We start from the raw sequence: 18905 nt of genomic DNA, 5'->3' as shown, positions 1-18905 counted from the left end.
AAAATATTGTTTTGTTATAGATACAACCATTTAAAAATTTTATATGTTTATTAATAAAATTTAGCTGTGCTTCGTTTTTGTATAAATAAAAACTTATGAAGTACCTATAAAGAAAGACGTAGGAGTACCCCGTCAAGCATTTAAGAGAATTATGCTTTAAAAAATTTATGGCTTTTCGTACTAATAAGTAAAATATCACTGCTCAAATTTACTTCTTCAACTAACCGATGGTCCTTATTTTAAAAAAAAACTGAATTAAATTTTACTTCAACACAAAACCTCTAAAATCTACTCCTATATAGTTTAGCCCAGTATCATCAACCTACTACCTATTCAGATTTTAGGCAGCCAGAATTAAAACCAATAAAGGCCCAACATGATGTCTGTGTTTATCTAGTATCTACTGCTTGATGGTCCTTTACAAGCTAACATAACTGTACATGCCCATCCCTCAAATCATTTCATTACACATACTATATATCTTCTTCATGAAAACTAAAGAGATAACTTAAAAACAACACTTTTTTTTTTCCTGTTGCTGATAGAATTTGCTTGCAGAAGATCTTCTATGATTTGGTATCTATACACCTAGCCTCATGTAAAAAAAAAGAATAAAATTCTTCACCTGCTGCTGCATTCACAAAACAAACAAACAAACAATCAAACAAGTCATTTAACAAATCCAATTCCTCATTATCCAGACTTTTAAAATGATTCATACCTGAAAACATAAACTAGTCAAGAGATTGCAACGGCTGCGACAATGAGACACTCGATGTTGATGCTTCTAAGCCTTTTCCTCCGTTTATGGCAGACTGTAGCACGCTGTACTGTTGACACACCGAATCATAAAGTATCTGTGAATAAGTTGCCTTGGCCTGCAAGCAATATATTTATAACGTTCCAACTGTAACAATCTACATACATGTGTATTTTTTTCACTTTCAACATAGAAGAAAAGTGAAAAACATGCAAAAATATTTAACACTAACCTCCTCGGGGGATCCACAAGAAGCAGTGGCTGTTTGGAAATTAATTTCAGGTGCAATTGATATTCCAGTGCCATGAAACGAGACCAGCCTCTTCTCTCCTATTTCTTTCTCAACCTATTCAAGGATTTTTTTTATTTTTTTTAATATTAAATGTAATTGAGTTACGACATATGAGTAACAGAAGAAAAAGGGACACCAAACCGACAAAACACACCTGAGGAGGAGGGGGCATGATGTCATGGCATAGTATCGCTAAAGGGTATATATGACCCACCACACCAGCATGGTCCACAAGCCTTCTCATGTTGTCCAGAGAACTGGCATCAAATGGTGCCTAAACACAACAAAATGTAGTTATAAACACGAGATTACCAAATCTAGTAAAACAATAACTTGTAACAAAACACATGGTATCCATGTTATAGAAGGAAGATGTCTTACTGGAAACCATTGATTTGTGACGGGATCTGGCCTGTCCCTTCCACCACTTGGTGCAATCCATATTATTTTTGATCCACCCCTAGAATTCAAAAGCTAAAACTATTAAACTAATTAATAAGATTAAGCAGCATTGAAGTTGTTTGAATAACACATGATCAAAAAAGATAAAAGAATATTTAAAAAAGGTAGCTAATTAAAAAGAAACACAAAATTTGGAAGGTAGCATTACGAGTATGCATGAAACCGAGAAACCGATTCATAACCGAAATAACCAAATCTAAACAAAAACCTACAGTTTGGATTTAAGTTTTTGTATTAACCAAACTTCTTGTTCGGTTTTGGTCTTGCATGCAATGAAAACCGAAAAAACCGAACTAAACCAAATTTATGGATTTTCACTTCTAATTTTGTATTTAAGTAACTTACAAAAAATTTATAAATCATGACCCGAATATTTTAGCCCAGATGTACAACACTTATTTATTAACTGTCTAATAGACTTAAACCCAAATTCATTATTTTTAGCTAATTATTTTCTTCTGCTTAAAAACTTTAACCCCGAATTGTAAACCCACAAAAACTGAGACTGAACTGAACCCAAACAAAAAACCGAATGGTTTTCAAAAACTCAACTTACATTCGGTTTGAGCCAAAATCGACCCACACTGACCCCTAGGTATCATACACTATGAAATCATAAAGATACATGCATAGCTGCATACTTGATTTGATCAAAGCACATTTAACTATGTGAGAAATTTATCTACACGTAAGCATTTAAAGAACGAGATAAATCAGATGACAACAATTACGACTTTATAACCACACGAAAGTTCCAACATAAATTTAGTTCTTTTAAGAAAGGGATATTAGCTACCTCAAAAGCAAAGCCATCTCTTTTAAACTTCTTGTATTTGCTCTCCTTTTCATATCAGCAAGCTCAGGAACATCATTCATATGTTTCTTTGAATACACGCACAACAAGTTCCTATAGTGTAAGTTCATATTAGAACACAATGATATTATTAAGTCATGATTGTTATGTAGAAATTAAAATAAATAAGAACCTTCCCATGCTGAAAGGCTTACAAAGAGGATCTGTTATAACCCTGTCCCCTGCCACATAGATCTGCATTACAGTAATCAGATACTAAACTCAACTGAACATTTTCATAACATGTGGCACCAATTTATAGAGAGCTTACTATGTTCTCAGAAATGTAGGGATTGGTTGTTTCAAGCAACAAGGCTATAACAGCTGGATCTGCTTCTGACTGGTGGTTTGAAATCAAAATCGCATTTTCACCCTGGTAGTTTGAATGAACCACAAGAAAATATTAGGATCTTTGAAAAAAGAAATTAAGAATTCAGACAAAAGAACCACAAGAAACCAGGTACCTTCTTGAGATGTTCTTCCATTTCACTGAAAATGGAGACATTGCCAACATAGGATTCCCTGATAGCCAAATATGTATGGTTAAGAATAACAATGACACTTGCATAAAGAGAATAATGAGAATCAACATTAAGACTGTGAAGTGTTTAACTTACCTGAAGTTGATCAAAGGGCGAATATAATTTTGACCAAACAGATAGTAATTAAACGGTTCCCGAATGGCTTCATGATATGGTGAAAATTCAAAAGGCTCCTGCAAATTAATCAACGTATTTAGAGAGGAGAAACATGATTAACATGAATTGTTACGAAATATGCATCATCCAAGCAAACCTTCACAGCCAAGGACATACGATCAAGTGCTACACGCATGTTTGACAATACAATATCTTCTGCAAGGGGATCTCCACTTTGGAAAACCTGGATTAGGAAAGAATGTTGACAGTTAAAAAAATATACACATTTATATAAATCAGCCTCTTAATCAGATGGCAGATGCTATTCAATGTTTCACACACTTCAAAAAATAAGGATGAGACCAAGAAAAATAATCACAGCATTTTTGTAGTTATGGTAGAGTTCCTCCATTGAGTTAGCGATATGTTTTGGCAGTGTTCCAGCGTCTACCTCTCTTTTAATTCCAGAAAGAAGATCTGCAAGAAATTGTATAACTAGCACACATTAGATAGATTTTAGCATGCATATGCAAAAAATAAGGTATTTTTAGAGGTAAACGGAAGCGAGATCTTACTAAAATCATGGATTATATATATATATTAAATCATATAAATACTTTTTGTTCTTGTTAAAAATAACTTGAGAGTAGAGAATAACAAGTAGCGTTGTGTGGAAACGATAAAGTAAACGCACAAATATCAGTTCCAAAACATGTAAGTAATAAACTATCGCGTCACTCAGCCACTAGGGTTCCTTAGGGTGCATGTAAATATAACGAGACAACATATCCAACAATTTGTTGCATGGATCAGATAGAATCAAAAAATGTAGAAGCATCACAACTGAGATTGCCATTTTTTGCATTTGTCTACCATGTTACTCCCAAATGTGATGACTTTATATGATGGCATAACTTATATGATTTAAACAAAATTTGAAACGGTTGCTACTGAACAAGTGAACAGCCTACTTAAAAGTGTATATAGGACTCAGCTTCTCAAAAGGCAAATGGTAAAAATCAATTGACTGCAGAATATAGTTATATTTTTCAAAATGAATTGCTTGGCTGTCTTAACTTTCACAGAAGGGATAAAGAACTATTATTACATAAGTTATGGATATTCTAGAGCTTTATGATGTGTTAATGAGGATGATTGGACCAAATAAAAAATAGAAAAACACGGGCGCCGCCCATTACAAAGTACCAAAATTGTCGATTGCTTACGTAACGGAAAGAATTCTAGTGTCATAAATGCATTAATTAAAATTGTATCAAAAAATATACTTCTCTCTTCGACGCGCACCTTATATTTAAGGAACACTAATATATCATACACTCATACTGCCATATAAGGATAGACAAACAACAGGTATTTCAAAACCAGTAAGGTCATGAATAACCAGAGCACCACAATCAAAGTGCTGGGTGATAACACTGAGAATGATTAAAGATCCAAGTATCCAACAACAAGATAAGTTATATTGACGGTTCAACCTCCTCAGACAGTAATAGCAAACATAATCAACGTACAAATCATCCATACGACAAAACGATGCAGCAAATATATTCAACAAACATTACTAAATGTAGATGGTTCAAACATACTGAAACAAAACAAAATAAATATAGATAAGCTACACAGTCATTCACTTAAGAAATCATCCAAAACATTAAGCAAGCTGTCAAAACCATTTATCCTATTACAAATCAGTTCAGAAAACTTTGACAACAACTAGTAGCTAACGGATCATTCAAGAATGTAATTCACACAGCGCATAGACTCCAACATGAATGCATGCCGCTCTAGCCACCACAAGAAAAGCAAATAACAACTTATTTCCTATCCAGTTATTATGAATTTCCTTCTTGTCTGTCTCAAAACTAGGGCAGATATTCACTATTCATCTACAATGCAAGCATGTCAAACCTAATAAGTATTCTGAGAAATTAGCTATCACTCAATCACTCAATTCAAACTTTCGTTACAATCGAAAACAAAGGATAAAACCTACTGAAACTCAATCATCAATCAATCTTTTAGTATTCATCTACAGTCACTATTTTCATCAACTGAATTGCAACAAAATCAACTAATCAAGTGCAGAGCCTGCATACGGCATCACAGTACAGGCATTCACTTAATAAATTAAGTAAATTCGTTGCACAAAACATTGACAAAATCGCGTACCGTGTTCGGATAGAGCATCGATGAAACCTGCAGAACTCAAATCTATTCACTATTCATCTACAAGCATGTCAAACCTAATAAGTATTTTAACAATTTAACTCTCACTCAATCACTGAATTCAAACTCATTTCATTATAATCATACATTGACGAAATCACCTACGCGTTCGGATAAAACCTACTGAAACTCAATCAAAAAACGATAACGAACAAATATCACATCAAATCATCAATCAATCTCTTAATATTCATCTGCAGTCACTTATTTCATCAATTAAATTACAACAAAATGAAGTGCACATGCCTCCATACGGTATCACACTAATTCAATTAATAAATTCATTGCACGAACATTGACGAAATCACCTACCGCGTTCAGATAAAACCTACTGAAGCTCAATCAAAAAACGATAACGAATGAATATCACATTAAATCATCAATCAGTCTCTTAATATTCATCTGCAGTCACTTATTTCATCAATTAAAACACAACAAAATCAAGTGCACATGCCTATATACAGTATCTCAGTAGCTCAATAGATGAAATCAGCTATCGTGAACGCTAACGAACGAATATCACAACAAATCATCAATCAATCTAATAAAACTCATCTACAGTCACTTATCTGATCAATTAAATTAATAACAACAAAATCAAGTGCACATGCCTACCATACGGTATCACAGTAATTGAATTAGTAACGTAAGCATTAACTAAACAGCGTACCGTGTTCGGTTAGCGCATCGACAACTGAATGCGAGTAATCGAAGTCGGATCCGGTAACCGGTCGCGTAGCGGAGGATGACGACCACTTCTTGTCTTCAAATGACGTCTCGGCGGCGGCATTCGCAGCCCTAGAAAACGCTAAGTACGGAAAATGCCGGATAATTGAGCGCGAGCGAACGGATGAAGAAGTGGTAGTAGAAGAAGTAGGTGAAGGTGAAACAGAAACCCTAGGGTTTGCGGTGGAGAAGAAGAGTGTAGGCGAAGAAGAGATGATAGACATAGTGTATATTGTTGACGGTGTTATTACACTAGTGGCTGTGGACGGTGGAGTAATGGCGGAGATGGTTATAAACTTTATAATCGAAAACGAATAATAATAATAATAATAAAATAAAAGGAGGATGGAGATTGGATATTTTGGATGACTGACTGACACCGCCTGGTAATGGATGTTGGCTGGCTAGGGAAACTAACTGGCTAACCGTTAGTTAACCCTTTTTCTTGTTTGTTTTTTTTTATTATTATTTTTTATTTATTTTGGGTCTCTTTTCCTTTATCTTATTGTGTTTGGGATTGTGTGAAGTGATAATTCAGAAACTTTTACATTTTCAAAAATCAATGTTTGGGATTGGCTCGGGTCACTCAGCATGAGTATTTACATCCTCGTGTTGCAACGAATGCGTAAAACCGTGTATTTACATATTCATTTTATTTGAAAGCATGAAGTTATCACCACCACCGTCTTCATTCGTCATCCCCTCTCCCGCAACCAATAACTAACCTTAACTATTAAGAAAACTGAACAAAAAGTAGACATAAAAATGTCGAACCACAGACACTCGTTACATCGTGTTAACACACAAAAATTAGACCGAGACATTAAATATAGAAAAACATAACTAAGCCAACTTAGCATCTAAGCGTTGCGATGGAGCCGTTAAACAGGAAAATAGACATAAAACATTCAACCACACATGCGTTGCAGCGCGGGAACTCGTTAAATTCAAATGTAAACGTTAAACAAAAAAATTGTAAAAGATGACTAGTATAAGAGACTAAAGTTGAAAGTGAAAAAATGTTGACTAAAATTAAAAAATATTTTATGACATATTTGTTGTAAACTATGAAAAGTGTAGGGACCAAAAGTAAATAATGAAAGCCAGATAAAAAAAAGAATAGTACATGGTACAAACTTGAATGTACAATATACAACATATTAATGTATAGTTCTCCCACTTTTGTTAATTGTTATTATATAAATTGTGATTATTTTATGCATATATAGATGATAAACACTATTGTAATTATAGATTTTATTGCATCATGTATATATTATAACATTTATATAAATAAAAGATTTGTTTAGACTACAATCACAAGCTTAATCAAGTTTTATTATAAAGCTCATACTCAAGCCCGTTTAATAAATGAGTTTTAACTTATGAATGACTTGACCTTATTGTAATCATGGTAAATTTTGATACTTATTATTAAACAATTGAATATAAATAACATTTAGACTAGGGATGAGATCGGTAATGTACCGGTACCGGTATCGAAAATTCTGATCCCGAAAATCGCAAATTCTTGATGCCGGTACCAAAAGTTTTGGTTCGGTACCGGTATTTAAGGTAAAATTCGGGAAATAGTGGTACTGTACCGTACCATATCGATACCAAAACTCAAAACTTTTGTACTGATTCAGTACCGATTTCGTTACCGATACCAAATTTGCTCATACCTACTTTAGACCAGGTGTAGTGAAATCCTGTGAAGATGTGATGGGCTTCACTCATCAATCACTCCCCTTGTCACATCACCACTAAACTCATGTTAAACCATTACACAATCTCAAAAAGAGGGCTTCAAAGCGTGATGAACCTCTTTGGGCGTTAGTCCCTAAACGGCATCAAAAGCAAAGAGGTGGGGCCACTCGTTTTCCAACCAATCAGTTTCATTCTTTCGCATTATTTGAAAGAAAAATTAAATAATAATTGTATTTTTAAGTAAACCATTTAGCGTTTTTGAATGAAAGTTAGTGACAACCACATGGTGTTAACTCCTTTTATCACATTCTCCAGTCACTTTCTCGGCCATCTATTTCCACAAATGCTTAGACTGTTCTTTACCATTGACTTTTTTTCTTAAGTTTCAGAAAAAAAATATCATTTCACTTTCTTTCCTAAAAAAAATATCTTCACGCATCAAATTTTTCCACAAAAGGACTGAATACAATTCTCTTATTCACTTCTTTAAAAAGTCTTTACTTTTATAACTAGATACAAAATGTTCAAATTATCATCACGTCATGTACAATATCAGAATGTTTGTTGAGCAACACAACTAAAACAACGGTCCAAGCTCGTCTCTCGAAACTCACAAAATTGGCTCGGATTGTTACCGGGCAGAGCTCAAACCAAGGTTGTTTGCTTGCTTAATTAGTCCCGACTACTAACAATTTATAGCCAAGTAAAAGACATTCAATCTTTTAAGTCAACACTCTAATATTATTTCATCCAATTTGGATCAATGCCTAATCTTCATGTTCTAACAATTTAACCAAGCCGAAACCAAGTTGAGCCAATTGTTTATTTTAAAACAGAACCTATATTATTTTGGACGAGTTTTTAACCCAGCCAAACTCGCCCTGACTTGGCCCGTGAACAACCCTAAACCTAGTTATTGAAAACCGAATTTGTATATTTGGCATGACACAAAGCAGGCCAGATCAATAACCACCGAATAGAACTGAACCACATATTGCAATATAAGAAAATAATTATCTATTGCCAATACAGAATTCGCTACTAGGCATTACAGATCCATACTCATGAGATCTATGTTAATCTCACCATTAAAATTCAGTCATATAACATGTCCAAAAACGCAACCTAACCAAGGAAATTCATAATAACCAGATGCAGCACCAAATTGCACAGAACAAAATCAGCAAAAGCGCGTTCTGGAGGTAAATCCTGCAAATGTGTTTAACAAATTAGCATCGCATGCAACCGGATAGAAGTTTAAGCTAGTAAGCCACACATGTTTAATCAGATAGAGGTCTATGCAAGAATAATCAACATACCTTGAATTCCTTGTTTTCTTTGTTCACTTGGATACGAAGACAAACTATAGCCAAAATGGCAAGCATAAACAAATGTTAAAAATGAGTTAGCAAGACAATGTGTTGGACTGAAAATGAAAAGCATATGTCCAAAACTAACAAGTTTAGATCAAGCTTACCAGCTAGGACTGCGGTCCCCACACAAGAAAGCACACCAGAGAGAAAAGAGTTGAATGGAAACGACCCAACTATTGCCATGTAAATCACCTGGTGATAAACAAAACACAAAAAAGCTTCATTTCAAGGTTGTTTCATGAAATTTATTATTTCGATGAGTATTACGTGAGCGAGTATAGCATAGCAGTAATTACTATTTAGCAACTTAGCAAGTAGTCAGTTAACCAAAAAAACTCTACGTGAAACAGACATATAAAATTTTTCATCTTTGTCGTATACCATTTTCATTATGTCGGTTGATGTTTATCGGCCCCTTAGCACTTAGCAGTACGATCATCATCATTACCACATGCAGAGCAGCGAAAAGATCAAAACTTTAAACTACACACTACACATGAACCATTTCCAAACTACTTCACACAATCATAACAATAATTGAAAGAATAGGCAAACTTAAACCAGACATGCAGTTGTGACATGCTTACATTTACATTTCTTGTCATTAGAGGAATCAAAGACATATGTCTAGAGTATTTGTCAAAGTGACAAACAATAAACTATGTGTTACACTGTTCATTTCCAAGATTATATATTATAAACTGATTTTACTAAGTCAAGTAGCACTCAAGCAAGAACCAACATCAGTAAGCTATAAGCTCCTTAAAGACTGTTGGTGTATAAGTACAATATAAACTCAAAATCACAAATTGATGGATCAGAATCAATATAACTCAAAACTGATAGAAACACAATAAAGTTTCGGATATTGATTAATCAAAACACCGAGACACAAACAGAAAACCTTTGCATATCACAAGTCTGCAGTAACTTGAGTCATACATACATCCTAAGAACTGGTTCAAGTTTTGTTGATCGCAAAGAAGAAGACAATCAAAAATACCTAAAAAGCATTTACACCAAAATAAAGATGAAAATTTACCGATTTGCAAGCAAAGCATAATGAAATCTTAAACCTAAAATAACAGCTACCGAGCTACATTAACAATTCAAAGTAACCATCACCTACCGTCCAATAATAAAATAACATAGTTTTCATTCAAATTCAAAATGATAAGGAAGTTGTCTAGTACCTGAACTAGAGCGGTGAGGACAGCAAACACCACGTACAGATCTATGATCTGGATAAGATAAACAGAATCAATTAGGGCACAAAACAGAAATAATAATAATAATAATAATAATGAAAAGGAAAAGGGTGTAGTAGGTACCTTGAGATTAGTCGGAGTAGCGGAATAAGCAGATCGGAGGGAGTGAAAGAGAGCGTGCGCGTCATCTTTCGTCGTACCAGATCTCGCCATTTCAGATTGTTTCTCTCTCACCTTCTGTCTCTGCGTGGAGTCTGTCTGGATATATCAGTCAATTCCAGAAACCTTTTTTGGAATAAAATGCATCATCAGAGTTAAAAAGCTCAGTTGGTTAGAGCGTCGTGCTAATAACGCGAAGGTCGCAGGTTCGAGACCTGCATGGGCCATCAGATTTTTTTTATCTTCTATTGTTGTGTATTCTACATTACTAGAAGCTAGAGAGCAACTAACATACGAGTTACAAAATAAAATACACCAATATTTTTATAACAAATCAATTTTTTATTCAAATAAAGCCTAACTATAAAATGGGCGAAATACACCATCAATTACTAACATAAAATCTATATGAATAAAATAATCTATATATTATTTCATAAATATTTTTATTAATTAGTCTTAAATATTAAACACCGTGTTAAAAGAAATAAAAAAAAAAGCTATAAATCGTGGATTCCAATTATTTGTTTATGCGTGATACTTGAATTAGAGTTCATATTTTGTTGGTCATTCATGCAACTTCTTTATCAAAAAACCTGGTTGCATGACATTCTTGTGAGAAGATACATGAAAACAATAAATATGTGTGCTTTAGTTACACCTAGGATATTAATCATCCTTGAAAACCGTAATAAACCCTTTATACTATGTGTAGTGAATCAACTCTTCACTTCAATGCACACACATTTCCACGCATCTTGCCCTTGAGCTCATTAACACACTCACGCCCAAGGGGGCTCAAACCCTTGGCACCCACCATGAAATGGTGTTTTACTTTTGCGTCGCTACGAATCTGATGTGTCAGAATAACTAAACCATAACACTTGATCTTATATACCTTTAATGATGGATGAATAATAACCCTCGTCTCACCCTCTCTTTTATGTTTATGCTCTCTTTCTCTCACCTTTCATTAATGCTACTCTAATGACATAAGTTGTAGCTTGTCTTTGTTAAATAATAAATATGACATTTTACTTAGTTTTATGTCTTACCATATTCGCTAGCTAGCATTTAGTTTGATGGGTTCATTACTTGTTACGTGGTACACTCGTGAGTTATTATGATCCATGAAATTGAAACATGACGTGGTATTTATTATTACTTTATGTGATATGTCAGGACACATCACTTTTAATTTGATACAACATTTGTTGCTATTAGTACCCGATCGGATGGACCATATGAAGTAGTTGTTGATAATGTAGTTGTGTTAGTGATACCCTTTTTTTGCAGCAGGAAATGTCATATACAAATAGCCAAATAGGGTAAGACATCTACATGTTCATTAATGCTATATAGTATACAACTAAAAGACTATTATTCAAGTTATAAACTAGTTGGTTAAGTTAAACAATTAAGTATGTTATAAAACAAGCATGTGAGTATGTTACTTTATTTATTTATCTGTTTTTTTTTCTTTATATCTGATTTTATGTATACTCACAAGTCACAAATGAATAGGATTAAATAACTTATATTTTTAATCAATAATAAATACATTTATTGATTTTTGACACAAAATCACGAATTAAGTAAAAGTGGTATTTTTTTAACAAATGAATGATAACTCATACTTTCTTTCTTTTTAATATATCTGTTATTGTAAAATATGATTTACTTTCATTTCTCTAACCACAACATAACACGTATTTAAGGGTGGCTAGACCTATGTTGGCAGAACTAAAACATAGCCAACGATGCCACATATAAAGTGTCACCTAAAAACCTATATACCGATAGGCTTGCAGTCGGAGCTCGATTTCCTTCATTATGTGTCGGCTATGTTGTTGCCGACGATCTTGCTTATTTGTCATTATGGACATTTTTAAAAAGCATAAAAGTCAATACCTATTTATGCAATTAATTAAGTAAAAAAATGTGTATCTTGGTGATTTCCCCAAAGAAATGTGCTCATCATGGCCCAACATACTGGTTAGAGTTGATTCCATGTTAGTTTTTATGACCTAAAACCGATGAACATCGATCATAAACAGAAAACACACTTGTACGTCAAACAACACTCACAAGATAAGATGCTAATGACTTGTATATATCCAACTTAAAATAAGTGTACAACACTATCTATCTTTTCATTTTACAAAGGGTCCCACAATAGATACACCATGTGATGTCATATACAATGACATAGGTGAAAATTTTGTCAAACCTGCCATATGACTTTCTTTGCGGCAACAACTCTCACTTTTGTGCAAATGCATTGCATCATACGGATAGTAGGAATTTGTTAGTGGTCATTTAACGTCAGCCAAATACATTACATTATACCATATAATTTTGTCCGTGGCCATATCAGCCATCTGACACCAGCCTAACACATGATACAAGTGGTATGGCTCTATCGTACTACTCGTATGACCATTTTCCGTCTAGCATACGACCTATGGCTATATTCACTTTCTCATGTGACATGTACAGGCCTGACCCAAAGGAAGGGTGAGTAGGTTGACAGACCCAGATTCACTCTTTTTGAGATATCATAATTATTTTATAAAAATATTTATATTTTATATATAACTTTATTTTAAAACAAAAGCTTGCAATGTGACTTGTTGGTTGAATAGAAAGAGTTATTGACTATGTAATTAAGGGTAAGTAAATTTAATAACTTGTTTATTATTATTATTACTATTATTATTTGTTCCATTTTAGGCTTTTGTAAAGCAACCATATATTAATAAAATTATTAAATTATCTATTACATAATTGAGAACGTGATTTTAAGGGCATCTTTATTACTCGTAACAAACCTGAAAAAGTGATTCTCGGAGACCCGCAAATAATTAAAAAAACCAAAAACATAATTTCAAAACCATAGAATAAAAAGAAGCAATTCATACTCCACCAGTCACTGTATAGAACTCAACTTCTGGTGGTATTGGAAACAAGGAAGATGTCTTGCTCATGGCTATCGCACGCTGCTACCATTTCCAGACCACCACCTTCTTCTTCTTCTTTATTATCTTTGCCTTCAACACCTCTATTCTCTTCTTCTGCTTTCCGTTCGCATTTCTCAACTCACACCAATCGGTCAGCTTTCGCATCCCTATATTATATTATATTATATTATATCTGTTCTAATCCAGTTGTTAATTACCCCTAATTCAACTCAATTCTGACGGTCTCTGTTAAATAATAAGATAAGTGTGTTTTCTAGGTTTATTTTAATCCACTAATTGTCGTATCTAGAGAAAGATAGCTGATCTTATAATCGTAAACCAAACAGATTAACTGAAACCGAACCAAAACCGGCACCGTGGAAACCGATTTGTAACCATTTAAGTAACTGGTTAACCGAAAATTGGTCAGTATTAGTAAGGTTAGTTTCAATGGGTTTAAGGTTAATTTTTATAGGTTATTACAGTTAGTAACCGAAACGAACCGAACCGAACCGGTTACATAGGTTAGGGATTTTCCACTAAAAACCAGTTATTGGAAATAACTTAACTGGTTTTGATTATTTGTCCGATAACTGGTTACGGTTAGTAACCAATATTCCAAAAACCGGTTAACTAGTATTTGCACTTCTAAAATACTTATGAGTTTGAAGTGTGAATTTGGTGTAATCTGACACTGTTTTTTTTTTTTTTGTTTTTTTTAATTTGTGATGGATTGTGTTAAGTCCATAGGATCTTCATCAAATAACGAGTTCTGTTGGTGCAACCTGGTGTAAATAACCTGAAGTTTGATGTTTTATTGAAAACAGTGAATTTTTTATGGCCTTTTATTGAACTGGTTATCATGTGGATTGTGTGTAAGATTTAGTGAGGATGTCATAAGGCTAACTGTTTTCATGTTAATAAATGTGAATTTAATCTTTTATTGTAGATTTGTTGTTTTGGTGTGAATGTTGATGCAACTTGAATCCAAATTTCTTTAAATTGGGGATTTGTTTTAGTTCATAATGGGCTTACATCAAAACCATTTTGATTTAAAACAAGATAAATGGTCTTGAATATCACATGCTTATAAAATGAATGATTCTTTGAAGCACAATAGTTTGCTTTGTGTTGTAAACAAGCCGTTTTTTGATTGTTCAGCGACATGCAAAAATTGCTACTTTTGGCATAACTATTGACCGGATGCACATGTAGGGCATTGAATGGTATTTTTACCTCTTGCGTGTCCCTCATGTACATCTTGCCTAAAATATAAACAATTACGTGCTAAAATCGTGAGGAACAGAAGTTAAAGGCGTGATCTTAGTTTTCTCACACCATTTGTGTGTACAGTTACAATTCTGCCAAATTTCGGTAAATGATATGGAAATTAATTCATGAACCTTTTAAAATAAAATCACAATTATTAATGTATCAGTAAGTGAAAAACCGTAATAACTAACATACAGTGATTTTCCATATATTAAAATAGGCATAAAAACACTGCTCCTTTATCCATAATTTTTAGGTGTTAACTTCCTCAAAAGCTGCCTGTCACCTGGTTGACTTTTTGTGCAAGTCAATATGACCCTGGTTGACCTGAAAACTTTGTATTCGGCTATTCAAAAGTTTTTAATAATCGCTTAAGTATGCCAATGTCCAAATTAGATGTTTTAACCTATACAAAAAGTCAAAACAATTTTTTTATGTAGTTTAGTCTGATTTTAGATTGTTTTTTCTGCAGTTTTTCAAGGTTTGGTATCAAGTGCAGCTATGCTGACGCTGGCATAAAGGACACCAATTCTCGCACTATAGATGTTGAAGCATATATCAAGCCTGAGAAGGTCTAAACATTCACATAGACTATTTATTTCATTTCATTTTGTAAATTTTTCTAAACATCAATAATATCCAAATTTTTCTTTCTATCAGCTTGTAGTGTTGGGAGGCAGTGGCTTTGTTGGTTCTGCTATATGCAAGGCTGCAGCATCTAGGGGTATTGAAGTCATTAGCCTAAGCAGGTGCACCAATTTAATATATTAATTACTTATTAAATTAGATTAAATTCAATGATCAACCCGAATCATTGTAAAAAGCTCTTTTGATCATTTTATTCAGGTCGGGACGGCCAAGTACCTTGGATTCATGGGAAGATCAAGTGACTTGGATCACAGGTACGCTAGTGAGATTTGCCCGTCACAAGTACAATGCCTAAAATACCCTCAACACCACCTTCCGTTTTAATGTTTTTTTGTTTGTTTGTTTCAGGGGATGTTTTCTATGTAAATTGGGACGAAGTACTTCCAGGCGCCACTGCAGTTATTTCAACTCTAGGAGGGTTCGGTAGCGAGGAGCAAATGCAACGAATTAATGGCGAAGCAAATATCATTGCAGTAAATGCTGCCAAGGAATATGGTAACATTCTTTAGTTGACGTTTGACCAATGACCCGTTTAACTAACTTCCATTTTCTTTCAGGAATTCCAAAGTTTGTGTTGATATCAGTGCACGACTATAACTTACCATCGTTTTTACTTTCATCTGGATACTTCGCGGGAAAAAGAAAAGCTGAATCTGAAGTTCTTTCCAAATACGCGAGTTCTGGTAATTCACATAGAATCTTTTCACATTTGACTATTTGTTGTGGTGCTGTTTAACTGTTTATAACTTTGTGGGCATATATGGCATTTTACATATGCAGGTGTAGTTCTAAGGCCTGGATTCATATATGGGAAAAGAAAGGTGGGCCAGATTGAGATACCGCTGAATTTAATAGGCGAACCGGTGGAAAAACTTCTTGATGCCACCTCAAACTACACTAAACCATTAAGTGCTTTACCAGCATCGGACCTGATATTGGCACCACCTGTTAGTGTGGATGATGTGGCACTAGCTGCAATAAACGCGGTCAAAGATGATGATTGCTTTGGAGTTTTTACAATTAACCAAATCAAGGAAGCTGCAGCCGGGGTTAAAGTGTGAGCTCATGTGTCAAAAGTTATGAGTATATGAGAATAATTATATATGCATGTATTCTATCATGTTTTATGAAGTTGTAACAACTGGAAAGAATGCAATACAAAGATGCCATTAGCTTCACCTCTTATCATTTAGTAAACTTTATAAATATTTGTTTACTAAACATGATAAATTTTGAGAAAAGATAAAGCCTGAATTGATATATCTTTCTAAAACCACCATACAACTTGAAAGAAAGAACCAGTACCAAGTACCAACATATATTAAATAATGTACACAAACTTAAACAGATGATGCCCAACACGCAAAACTGCACCATTTAAGTTATATCATAGCTTGATTAACAACAATCTTCTTTATAATCATGCAAGCTTATATATAACACCAAACAAGATCCCAAGTCTGATTTACATTTTGAGAGTACATCATTTCTTTGCAGAAGCCTGCTCCGAGAGAGACCTGCAAATAAGAACTCAAGGTTACATGTGTTGGCTTTGGTGGTCAAGTTGACCATTTCACAATCTTTTTTTTAATTTTCAGATTAATTTGAAATAAAAGGAGCACTTAAAGTCTTAAACAACTTACTTGCCAGTATGAAACCCTGCAGAAAACCAAGCATTCAAAACAACTGAAAGATCTGTCTGAGACGTCGTCTCTCCTTCTTGCTCATTCTTTCCCTCTGCAATTTAAAAAGTAAAAACAAGAAATTATGCAACTCTATAATTGATAACACAAAATATGTTTAAAAACAAAAACATAATTAATATTTGCCTTTATCAAATGAATGGATGGCTTTGTCAATTGCTCCCTTTGCTGCTTTAATAAAACCATCATCTTCTACAGAAACTGAATTTCCATTTTGAGCTAATGAAGTTGAGTATGGACACACAGTGGGTTGACACGTACACATAGGCGGTCCAGATGTTTGAGGTGCAGAAACAGTTTGGTATTGAGAATCATAACCAGCACCATAACCATAACCGTAACTATAAGCTTGTGGGTCCCAATGGCCATATTGATAAAGCTGTTCTAAAAGTTTTTGTCTTTGTTCCTCAACAGCATTGTATTGGTTGAGTAAAAGATTATAATGTTCTGCACTTCCTGTATTGGCATTACTACAGTCTGCATCTTGAATCTGGTGTCCATTTGTTGGAACCGCATGTTGTGAAACGACTTCAGAAGCACACTTTTCAGTTACTGTGATGTTATCTGTCTCCACATTTGCACTATACACAAAGAACCACAATCACTTACGATAAGCTTTAAAGACAGTTTGATGTATGCATACAACTAACTATACACACACATACCTTTTAGCTTCATTGTTTTCACTGACGACATTTGGTGCACTTTCTTTCGTGTGATCTGTAATTCTTTCTTCGTTAAGAGAACCGTTGTCACCTACTTTGTCATGCATTATCTGTAAAAAGAGACACCCATTTGAAAAGCCTCTCATCCTATACTATAGTTACAGTTCATGTTTAAACTATGCCAAATGCCAATTATTAAGGATATAACATAACTGTTCAAACAGGTAAACCAACACATATAAAATATTTCTAGCATCATATCTCTGTCTACATACATAAAGAGATGAATCTGCAAACTATCAACTGTCATACATATATACATATAAACAGCATACCGCATAAATATCGCAAAACCTAATCAAATAATTTGAGCAAATCTAATCTAAGCGATGAAAATAAGAAGTAGGAGGCTGTTTCCTGTTCGGGCATTAATCATCTATTCCCCTAATTCATTACACTGCTGCTACTGTATAACGTGATGCGAGTTTCAATTGGAACGACATACGCATAGAAATGGCTTCGTATGAAATAGAGAGAGACCTTGTATTTGGAAATAGCGTCATCTAGGGCTTTCACAAGGGCAGAATCGTCCCATACTTCACCTTTTTTCGCCATTCTACTGTTTCCTGCAACTATGCCCTGCCGCAAGGTTCTATTGGATATAACAAAAAGAAGTTTGGTGTAACCGGCGGCGCCAAACTGGTCCGTAAATTTTGTTTTTATTTTTTTAAGTTTAGTCACTGTAACGAACGTAACGAAAACCGACCGAATATCAGTTTTTTTAAGTTCCGGTATCATAACAAACATGACGTAAACCGATTGAATTCCCGTAGACTCACCACCTCAACGCCCGGGTGATTTCCTCTTACAAGACACACGTGTTATTTGTCTTAACGAGTTTGAAGGCATTTACATGGGATAATTTTATATATAATATTATATGCAAAAGTTTTTACCTTCATCTACTTTGGTGACCGGAGTTCGGCATAAAGTTATTTAAATTTAAAGATCCAATAAAGAGATAACTTAATCCAAGTGTTTATAGAAGTTTTGTTTATGTATATTTTTCTTATTAGTTTGAGAAAACTTTACACAAGCCTAAGTTTGGCTCGAGATTCATAAATTAGGCATGGCTTCGCTCGAGCTCGATTATGTTGTGTGAAATTTATAGATATAAGTCCAAAAGAATTAAAAACATGCAGGTGCACAAGGCTCTATAAAGTTTGAAG

The 18905-nt window shown here is 34.1% G+C and overlaps 4 protein-coding genes across 7 annotated transcripts; 1 reads left to right on the top strand and 3 right to left on the bottom strand.

Moving 5' to 3' along the window:
- Positions 1-375: 375 nt before the first annotated feature.
- LOC143595623 (glycerol-3-phosphate acyltransferase, chloroplastic-like) lies at positions 376-6202 on the bottom strand. 4 transcript variants are annotated; one of them, XM_077074593.1, is made up of 13 exons: positions 5923-6202; positions 3385-3482; positions 3163-3249; positions 2985-3082; positions 2832-2889; positions 2639-2740; positions 2501-2562; positions 2311-2421; positions 1434-1512; positions 1207-1326; positions 993-1106; positions 722-878; positions 376-631 (listed from the first exon to the last, which is right to left on the bottom strand). In XM_077074593.1, exons 1-12 carry the CDS (start codon positions 6200-6202, stop codon positions 735-737), a joined length of 1353 nt encoding a protein of 450 aa, XP_076930708.1. In that variant the 3' UTR covers positions 376-631; positions 722-734. The 4 variants fall into 4 exon arrangements, with proteins under 4 accessions (XP_076930708.1, XP_076930712.1, XP_076930711.1 ...); XM_077074597.1 differs by having other exon boundaries at positions 376-628; XM_077074596.1 differs by having other exon boundaries at positions 376-625.
- A 2465-nt stretch (positions 6203-8667) lies between these two features.
- LOC143595622 (dolichyl-diphosphooligosaccharide--protein glycosyltransferase subunit DAD1) lies at positions 8668-10497 on the bottom strand. The gene is made up of 5 exons (XM_077074592.1): positions 10393-10497; positions 10255-10302; positions 9166-9253; positions 9008-9051; positions 8668-8897 (listed from the first exon to the last, which is right to left on the bottom strand). Exons 1-5 carry the CDS (start codon positions 10480-10482, stop codon positions 8814-8816), a joined length of 354 nt encoding a protein of 117 aa, XP_076930707.1. The 5' UTR covers positions 10483-10497; the 3' UTR covers positions 8668-8813.
- Positions 10498-13396: 2899 nt separating this feature from the next.
- LOC143595621 (uncharacterized protein At1g32220, chloroplastic-like) lies at positions 13397-16371 on the top strand. Its single transcript, XM_077074591.1, has 7 exons — positions 13397-13539; positions 15133-15232; positions 15321-15409; positions 15507-15562; positions 15657-15803; positions 15866-15991; positions 16089-16371. Exons 1-7 carry the CDS (start codon positions 13403-13405, stop codon positions 16367-16369), a joined length of 936 nt encoding a protein of 311 aa, XP_076930706.1. The 5' UTR covers positions 13397-13402; the 3' UTR covers positions 16370-16371.
- A 755-nt stretch (positions 16372-17126) lies between these two features.
- On the bottom strand, positions 17127-18291 carry LOC143595619 (uncharacterized). Its single transcript, XM_077074590.1, has 3 exons — positions 18217-18291; positions 17677-17786; positions 17127-17592 (listed from the first exon to the last, which is right to left on the bottom strand). The coding sequence occupies exons 1-3, from the start codon at positions 18289-18291 to the stop codon at positions 17127-17129; spliced, it is 651 nt and encodes a 216-aa protein (XP_076930705.1).
- Between the last annotated feature and the right edge of the window lie 614 nt (positions 18292-18905).

The sequence above is a fragment of the Bidens hawaiensis genome, unplaced genomic scaffold, assembly GCF_021521415.1.
Source record: "Bidens hawaiensis isolate Kalapana, Puna unplaced genomic scaffold, B.hawaiensis_p1.1 tig00045388_1, whole genome shotgun sequence".
In the NCBI taxonomy this organism is placed as follows: domain Eukaryota; kingdom Viridiplantae; phylum Streptophyta; class Magnoliopsida; order Asterales; family Asteraceae; genus Bidens; species Bidens hawaiensis.
The sequence above is the reverse complement of the archived record's forward strand: the minus strand, read 5'-3'. Positions and strand labels throughout refer to the sequence as shown.